We start from the raw sequence: 10,462 nt of genomic DNA on the forward strand, positions 1-10,462 counted from the left end.
CCGGTATGCAAAAAAAACGATAGGTTCCTACTGATTTTACTTCAGACAAACTATGGTTTCCCATTAAAATAAAATGTTCAATTAGACCTGGGTTTCGGTTTGAAAGGTATCCCTGCAATGTATTGGAAACATGAACATTAGCGCCTGAATCAATCCACCAAGTATTAGAAGGAACTTCTACAAAATTTGATTCGAAAGTACATACAAAGATAAACTGCTCACCTTTCTTTTTGAACCATGCCTTTCACTTTAGACATTCATTTTGAAAATGTCCAGGCTTTCTGCAAAAATGGCATCTCAATTGTTCGTCCGTCTTGACTTGTACAACATCATCATGCCCTTCGCTCTTTGGTGGTTGTAATTTCTTTCCTCTCTTGGTCTTCCACCTTTTATTTTGAGCTAATTGAGTTACAACATTTGCAGTGAAGTTTCCATGTTGTTTAAGTCTTTCTTCCTCTTGAACTAACATATTCGTTAGCTCACTCATGTTCCATTGTTCTTTAAGTGAGTCATAATTTATTTGGAACGGACCACACAGAGGAGGCAAAGAGTTCAAAATAAAACGCACAAGGAAACATTCTGCAATGGACATTCCAAGAGCATCCAATTTAGCTGCAATATTAGTCATTTCAATAATATGCTCCCACATACCCTTTGCACCATCGTATTTCATGGTGTTGAGATGAGCCATTAGAGTTCGCGCAAGAGATTTATCAGCTGATCGGAATCGTTTATCAACTAACTTGAGAAACTCTTTAGCATTTCTGACATTAGGAAGGGATGTCTTTATGTTGCTGGCAATTGTCATTTTCATATACATTAAGCTTAATCTGTTTGAACGTTCCCAGGCTTCAAACATTCTTTTATCTTCTTTGCTGCCGGTATCAGTAAGAGCAGAAAGTTTCTCTATTAGGAGAAAACCATCCAAATCATGTACACCAAGGGTGAACTTGACATGTTCCCTCCATTCAGTAAAGTTTGAACCATTAAATATATGAACAGATGTAGCATGTGAATATAAACTAGCAGGTAAATAAACTGCAGATTATGAACAATACATTCAAAATTGTGAGTTCACAAAAATTAAGAGATAAACTAAAATATCAAAATTAGTCCTTTGGGGGGAATTAAAATACATGTAAGGTTTATCTAATACAGACCCTAATCGTCGCTTCGGTATACTCGCTTTCTCAATACACATACGGCTTGGTACCTTTGGTCACCAATACCACTTACGTATTAGAACACGGAGTATCAATTATTTCAATTTATGATATCTTTGGACGGATTATTAATACAGTTAGGAAGAGCAAAGCGACTTTGATCACCATAAGTGAGTTCAAACCTTTTACATTGGTTACTTTGATAATCCAATCTCTGTGGTTAAACTTTATAAGATCTCTATAACAGAGTCATGGGAAGTACATACTCAATATTCCATTTACAGAACAGTATGCTTACGTTATTCTAATCATGAGTATGTGCAGTGAAAGAAAACAATTCTAACAGTTTGAAACACTAATATTAGGAATTCGGATTTATTTTCATTCAAACAGTCGGCACCGTGAAGTTATGTTCACACTTGGTCGGTCAAAACAACTACTTGTGACTTAACTAAGTTGCCATGTCATCATCATTTTGGTAGGGTTCGTTCTCAACATGAAATAATAGAAAACGGAGAATTACAAAATCGTTGAGCATGATTCAATTGTTCGATAATATATATATACTACTTCAAGCGATCATCATAGAGAACACAAATCTGGAATCAAAATTACTATCTTCATATAGATCAAATAGAGAACCAGTGACCTAATGCATAAAATCATCATCTTTATGAGCAAACAAGAACAATCAACATCGCTCTGATACCACATGTAAGCAATTCTAATTATGTTATTGTTCAATTAAACACAATTTTTAGGATCTATACTGTTCATTATTTGCCACATATGCATGATAAATCGAACTAAATCGTAAACATCCTTACCTGACGAAGAAGAAGCAGCCACTATTGATGATGTTCTAGCTCCCTATTCTTCATTTTCTTCTTTTTACTTCAAAAACTAAACTGGCAGACTGCTATTGATGATGATTTATATTCCTTTTACCAATTCTCTTAAGCTACTAACAGTTCTGATGGTGTTTTTAGTAACATCTATTATTTGGCAAAGGACTAAAGTCTTAGTATTTTTTACCTTCCTATTTAGCCTAAGTTTCTTACCACCAAAGGAACTTGAAAAAGATAAGATCATAACACAAACCGCCCTACTAGAAATTTCTTCCGTCTAGCTAGAGTTCTCTGGAATTATTCAATGGAAGTCGGTCGGCAAGGGTTTCTCTCTTGGATCAAGCCCAGTTGATTTCGTTTCGGGTTATTCGGCCGCAAACTCCAACATAGGGTGCCTAGCAAATAAAACCATGTAGGCGAAAAATCTGGGCATTTATATTTTTTTAACCTTTTTTTTGGGCACCTAGAGCACCTAGGCGCTAGGCGAGGCAAAAATCTCGGCACCTCGCCTCGTCTAGAGCCTAACACATCATAGGTTGAAAGAGTCGTAACTTACGGTGTCAATACTTCTGGTCTAAAAGACCTACTGTTGGTAACTCGTTTGCAACCTGCAGTAGGTAAATCCAATTATGCTTTTTAAATTTTTTGCTTTCATCATCTTTATCATTTAAGTTAGTACTTGCTCAAGTTGTAATCCATTGATAAGTTGTTTAGATTTTTCACAACAAGCGCTTATATGAATTCGCACCTCGGATTGCCACATGAAACCCCATTGCAGCAGACATTGGGATGCAATCTTGAAACCCCTCTTCTATTATCATCTGTTCCAATACACCTCCTCCTCTTAAGCAATTTCAATCATATTGCTGAGATATTGGTTTTAAAGCATTCTTAACAATGAATTTGGCTTTGACTATCAATAGTCTGAAGAAGCAGTTTTTCATCTTCAGAAGATGGTCGTCCCACAACACTAAAATCAACTCTCACCCAACCGATCGAGGATTTGCACAAGTTGAATAGGCACCACCCATTCATTATTCACGATTATATAACTGATCGTTTGATTATCCTGACTAGATTTAGGGCTACGGCCCTACCAATTTTAGTCCCAAGGTAAAAGTACTAAGTTATCTTCACTAGTTGGATCTAGGACTACAAGCAATTTAGTAGTTTACTGCATTGAGAACTAAGAAGCACCTTTATGGCTTACTACATGGGCTATCATCGGAGAAATCCGAAGGTTTGAGTTTTCTGTCAGATCCGGACAACATTTGATTCAATCCAAATTGTAGGACAACCGAGTTTTTCCTTTCACTTTTTATTAAGTTTCCTAATTTTCTTCCTTGTTTACCCCTGAACCATAGTTAGTAACCCAATCGAAGTTACTCATTAAACTGGTTACCAAAAATGGTTTGGATTTAAAAATCTAGATTGAGTATGGGTAGCATATACAGAAAAATATTGATAACTGTAGGAATAAGTGTGTACACTATACGACTTATAATTAGATCATCAATTATTTTATTTTTGTAAGAAAACGTTCTTGGGAATTTTGTGGGATGACTCTACAGTAGTTGGTACGTGGTAGTCCTAGTCTTTGTTTTGTTAGGACCTGCATGTAAAGAGAAATGCTTTTAACTTACTACTATATATTGTCCAGTCCAAGAAGAAACAATATTCCGTCTTCAGCAAACAATATTGAGTGTTCAATACGGTATGTCCAGGCCACATAGTTTCGCAGTAGCCAATTTCAGTGTTTCATAATTACGGACATCGCAAGAATCTTAAGTGACAAAGGATCATTTGGAATTACTTCAAGGTAAGCGATTAAAAAGATGAATCAACCAAAACAAGCACAACGACAACAATATGATATATCATTTTCATGTACAAATACTTCGTGAGTTCAGAAGACAAAGAACTATTGTACAAGTATGTACAAATGAGAAATCGTCATCAGAGAATTAACATCCCACAGCTTCTTAAACCCTCAGCTATTTGCAATTAAGACCATAAGAAACAAAAGAAAAAAACTATAACACATATCTACTTTTAAAAAATAAAGCTTTATTCTGATTTTAGCGGTAGTTTGACAGATAAGGCATATTGAAGCCGGTCTTGTCCACTCTCAACACGTCTTGCAAAATTGAGAGCAAACTAACTCCTATTAACATTTGGTAGACAACATCACTTAAAATCAAGAGAAATAAAAGAAAACAAAAATAATGAGGAAGAGAATGAAGCATTTGAAGGTTAAGAAATAAAACCCGATGTCCCCATCCAAAAACCATCTTTTGTATTGGTGAGACCAGTTGGGGATACAGTCACACTTAGAATCAGCTGAAACACAAAATGAGTTTATAAGCACAATATAGTATAAAATTATCTGGGTGGAAAAACCAAAAGTCCTTATAAATAAAAACACAATAAGTGGCTATTGTAAAATTAAATTAACTGGGTAGTATAATCCTCCTAGGATTTCTGGTCGCCTAAAGATAAATATACATCACCCTGCACGTGATTTACAACTTAGAAGTGAGATCATAAGCAAACCATGTACGAGTAAAGACATCACAGAAGTTTCTTACTATTTGTAAATCAAAATCAAACTATACTTTGGAAGTAATATCTCATCAATACCTTCTTTGCATGGCTAGCTATGTATCTTTCATCAATTCGGAGACACTGATTAAATAAGAAAAAACCGAGCTTGTAAAATATTCTTGTGGATGGAAAACTAATATATAGGATATAACACTAACCTTCTAGACATAGGCTCTCTCCTTTATTACAGGGTCAATCGCGCACCAACCTATTCAGCTGGGAGCTATCAGAGTACCTTAGAAGCATAGTATACTCGTCCATGTAACCAATAATATAGGGACCATTAGACCGATCCTGTGAAAAAAATTAAATATCATATTGCAATAATAAATTGACGAAGAATGAGCCTAAAATCTAAATCAACAAACCTTTTCAAAGTTCATCGTGGCTTTAATGTTTACCAATATGTAGTGCGATCGCGAAAATGATACAACAAACTTTGCAACTTCCAATAGTATGTGTACATTACTAGGAAACCACTGTATAATTTCTGTAAAGATATCTAGGCCACCCTCCATTTATAAAATAAGAGATTGACAAAAGATCTTACTTGAAAATGACAATATAAATCAATGATCAAATAAATTAAGACTTGAAAAAAAGGTAAATATATAAAAGATGACTACCTTCAAGTGAGCTTGTGTACAAGATCGCGTGAGTTTGGACCATGGCTAAACTGAAACTAAATAGGAAACCCTTTGAAAATAACACAATTCACATTCAGAATCAAACTTATACTCAAATAGAAATAAGTAAATCGAAAAAATAAAAATAAATCTATAACTCAATAAGTATCATCTATGACTTAATAAGATCGTATTGATACCTTACGTTCAAAGGACAACGGTGGAATGATTAGTGCATGCTTATAGTGACCACCTTATGGTCCATGAAAATATGAAAAACTCATTAACACGCAATTATATTCTTACAATATTAAATTTAACATAACAACTTACTTAGATTCTCAAACATTCACTTAGAATCAGCTGAAACACAATTTAAGTTTATATGCAACACCATAACTCAAAATGCAGAAAGATACACTCGCATTTAGAATTAGCTGAAAAACAATATAAGTTTATATGCACAGTGTAGCATAAAATTATCTGAATAGAAAAAACCAAATGTCCTTATAAATAAAAACTCAATGAGTTAGCCTTTGTAGTATAAAATAACTGGATAGAGGAAATCCTAGGATTTGAGTAACAAATTACTAAGAAGAAAATTGATAAAGGGAACTATGTAGTCTATGCTAAGCATATATACACACAATTGATATCAACGTAATCACATGATTAAAGTAGAGTATTAGATTTAAGTCACCTGGGATTGTATCAACACCAAATGTAATTTCTAACACAGATGTTTTTGCTGAGTCGATTTCAAAAAAAACCTTACTCGCAAACAACAGTTTCACTTTGAAATTGCACTAATACAAAAGTAGGAACTGAAGGAATTGAAGAATATAAACAATTATACAATAAAATAGAACTATAAACACAAGCAAGTTGAACTAAAGTGAGAGAGAACTCTAACCTTAAAGTACTGAGAAAAATGTTCAACTCTAAGTACTAAAATTGTGTGTTTGAATGAGAGAGTGAGAGACTCACATTCACATGACGACCATGGTATAGAAGAAGAATAGGAGGTGAGGATTATGATTAGATGCATGGTGATTAGTTTTGTCAATTCTCAAGCTTCTTCTGGCGTTTGGGGATTTCAGTTTTTCCTTCTTTTTTTTCCCCAGTCAAGATGGATGGTGTTTAATTGATATAATTGATATCCCTGTAGTATGTACTAGGACTTATACCTAACGACCACATAGGAAAAAATAAAAAATAGAGAACGAAGAATAAAAGAGGAAACTAATAGTTGAGGATTAAGTTCAGATTAAAGGATGTGAGTCGTATGACTATAGATTGTTTTACAGATACCAGCTTTGGTTAATTAACCACTTAAAAGACAATTTCGGTCATTTCAATACAGATCACTTCCAACCATCTTTGACCAATTGGACTATGTCCGACAAACTAGGTTGACTGAAACCTTGGTATAAGGTTTGACTGATACTTTAGGATTTATTTGACGATAGCTCTTGGGCCAAGCACTATGGTGTGCCTTTTCCATTATCTATAGCTTATTTAAAGCTAAGGGAAAAGGGTCCAAAAGAAACTTCATTAATGTGTTGTGCCATCCTTTATCTACACGAAATGAAAACTCAGTTTCCATGCAAATAATGTCAAACGGATACTCAGTATCAGTTTGAGTTAATTCATTGACTTGACCAAAACGGGAACTCAATATCCATTGTTGGATGTACACATCCAGAACCCGCACGGATTTCCCACTTCTCCTTCTTCACTCTATTTATTTCTCTCTAAACCCTATCAAACTCCTTTTTTCGCCATTTGATTCACATAGTGATTTCTTGTGATTCTATGGTTGAAACTAAAAGGGTTTGATCCCTATTCATAGGTGATTCCGTTGTATTCTTGAATTTCGAATTATCTCCACAAAATCATCAAAGGTATATTAATCTGATTTTAGGTTTCCAAGTTAATTTTTTTTATTATTTTCATGAAATTGTAGATTCTAAAGTTGATTAGGTATTTTGTATGTAAGTTAATAATAACATTAAGACATAGATGTAGTGAAAATATCAATGACTATAACTTGTTTTGTGATGTATCTCTTGATTTATGTTGAATGAAATGTTTGTAAACTGATGTTTGTTATTGATTGACTTCTATTTCATGTATGGTATGGACAAATTGATACTATAATTGTTGTTTGCAAAGGTACAAAATGAGTCTAATGTGTGCTTATGTGAGAATTAAACATGGAATCCATTTGGATACTTCTAGTCGTGAAGAAGAAAAAGCTCTGCTAATGTTTACACAATTGTGTTTGGAAGAATGTATGTATTATTCGTCAACATATGCCTAGGAAGGTGCAAACACGTAGTGTAATTACTCGAGATCGAGTGTGGCATGATGCAAAAATGATGAATGATTATTTCACACCTAGAACCGGTTATACCTCAAGATAATTCAAACAACGCCTGGACATGAATGATATTTATTTGAGAAATTATTAGGAAAATTACTTGAAGTGGATCCAAAATGGCATCAACGTCCGGATGCAACATGTGTTACGGGGCATTCTCCACATGTGAAATTAGTTGTCGCGACGAAATGCTTGTGCAAAAGTACAACAGCTGATAGTGTTGATTACTACACTCGTATGGGTACCACAACAATATACTACTATCTAAAAATATTTTGCTACATAATTTGCATGACTTTCGCAGAAAGATATTTGCGACAACCTACCCCCGATTCAGAGGTTTCTAGGTGAGAATGTCGAACGAGGATTTCCAGGAATGCTAGGTAGTTATGATTATCAGGATAAAGAGAAACACAGTTGTATGGTGTTAGAGGCGGTGGCATCATATGATTTATGGTTTTGGCATGCTTTTTTCTGGAATGCCTGGGGTCAAATAACGATTTGAATGTGTTGGCATACTCACCACTTTTTGATAACATGCTAAAGGGTGTAGCACCTCCATGCAATTAATTATTTCATCAACGGTCACCAATACAAGATGGCTTATTTGTTAGCCGATGGTATCTATCCAAAGTTAACTACAATTGTACATGCTTTTAGTCAGACATTGGAGGTTCCATACATGGTAAGATTCAACAGGAATCAGATGGCTAAAATAAAGGATGTCGGGTGTGCCTTTGGAGTGCTTCAAGATAAATTTAGAATTATTGGATCGCCTGTAAGTATTGGAAAAAATCTGACTTGAACCTAATAATGAAATGTTGTTTAATTTTACACAACATGATAATTGAATATGAACGTCGTGATAGCGATTGGGGTAGAGTTGTTTTTGTTCTGATTCCTGAGCCTACAGATAATCGTCGTGTTTTTACGTCAAGTCTAAAAAACCTTGAAATGCACCTTCAACTAAGAAATGATCTTATGGCGCATATTGCTTCTTTTCCTTGTGGACGAGGCCAAGCACAACCGGGAGGCCAGGCAGTAGGCTCGTCTAGTTTATAGGATTCAGATATGGAATACGTGGATCATCAGGTGGAGAATATGAAGATACATACTTAGATGAAGAAGTTGTTCCTGGTCAAAATGAGGATGTTCATTTAATTATTATGGAGAATACAATGAACAAATTCCAGATGACTTTGAGCATGCAGGTGAACATGCTTTTGACGACGAATGTGAACATGATGGAGATGAAGATGATGATGAGGATGACGATGATGATGGTGATGAGGATGACAATGATGAAGGGGATTATGAAGAGGACGAGGACGAAGATGAGAAGGATGAATGATATTTTTCATTTATGGTTGTTGCACTTTAAGATCAAAAGGTTAGAATGCTACAGGTAGAAGTTTGATGGAAGCTAAACATTTTTCCCTTTCAATTATGCTACGCAATGTATGTGTTTTAATTTTATGGGAATGTGGTTTACAATTATATCGTGTTGGTTGCTTATTATGGTCGATGTTATACAGTAGTTGCAGTTGTATGGTCACTTCACTCAGCCTTTTTATACAGTAGTTTCAGTCGTATGATCACTTCATTCAGTCTTTGTATACAATAGTTGCAGTCATATGGCTATTTCACTTAGTCTTTTTATATAGTAGTTGCAATCGTATGGTCATTTCTCTCAGTCTAGTTAAATAGCATTTGCAGTTGCATGATCACCTGACTCGGTCTAGTTATATAGCATCTGCAGTCGTATAGTCACTTCTCTCAATCTCTAGTTACATTCTATGGATTTGTGTTATAGTGGAAACATTAAATTATTTATTCTGTATAAAAAGATCACACATAGTTCAACCATGAACACATCAATTCGACCAACTTTCTTCTATATCTACGATTATAAACACTTATGTTGTCCTAATTGTTATTTACAAAACAACACCTTCCTTTCAAAATTATGGTGAATAATACTCTGGAAGAAGATGAAGTGATTATTAGTTTATGGGTCAATATTTTTCTAGAGAAATTCGTGGAGCTCAAGTAAGAAATACCAAAAACATTTTGAACAAGATGCTGCAAAAGTTTATTAGAACTACCGGGAACCAAACCTACGAACGATTAGTTATCTTCAGAAAAGATTGTGCATAACCAGTTTAGCTGTGAGAAAGTATGTATCACTACAAAAAGTATTATACCTCTTCAAGCCACCATGCACTCTCGTGATCGTAAGTGACTTATCGGTTACCTACAAATCATAAGTGATTTATTGAATAATTGATTTGTAAATTGATATTGTTTTATTTTGTTGTAGGAGGAGGCGAATAAAGGAACTTATTAAAAAAAAGTTCGGGGAGAAATTTCAGTTTTTATAACTGTTAGTTATTTTTGAAAAACAACCTCCCTGAGTATAACCCTGAACCTACACAAGATGTTGTTTCTGAATATTCCGATGAAGAGTGAACAAGTAAGATAATGATAGGTTTTGTGGGTATATCTCTCTATAAACCCTCACGAGACACAACTCATCCATTAGGGTTGCCTAATGGTTTAAAGTCTTGTTGCACATGCTCAGTGTAATATGAAAGTGAAAATAACAAGTATGCATTATTAAAAAAAGCATGTTGCATCAGTTTAATCAAATTCAAACTCTTAAAATGACAACAACAATACCTATTACATTAGCTATAATACTTTTAGTTATTGAAATAACACATTACATCAGTTCATATTCAAACTCACCCATCAAGCTTAAACATACCAACACCTAATCAGTTCATTCCACCAAATTACATCCAGGACATTTCCAGAAACGCCTTTCATATGTTTTTT

General features: G+C 34.5%; 1 protein-coding gene across 1 annotated transcript; it reads right to left on the reverse strand.

Moving 5' to 3' along the window:
- Window positions 1-244: 244 nt before the first annotated feature.
- On the reverse strand, window positions 245-2,832 carry LOC113279608. The gene is made up of 2 exons (XM_026528289.1): window positions 2,760-2,832; window positions 245-1,038 (listed from the first exon to the last, which is right to left on the reverse strand). The coding sequence occupies exons 1-2, from the start codon at window positions 2,830-2,832 to the stop codon at window positions 245-247; spliced, it is 867 nt and encodes a 288-aa protein (XP_026384074.1).
- Window positions 2,833-10,462: the final 7,630 nt, after the last annotated feature.

This window comes from Papaver somniferum, chromosome 5 (assembly GCF_003573695.1).
Source record: "Papaver somniferum cultivar HN1 chromosome 5, ASM357369v1, whole genome shotgun sequence".
NCBI lineage: Eukaryota > Viridiplantae > Streptophyta > Magnoliopsida > Ranunculales > Papaveraceae > Papaver > Papaver somniferum.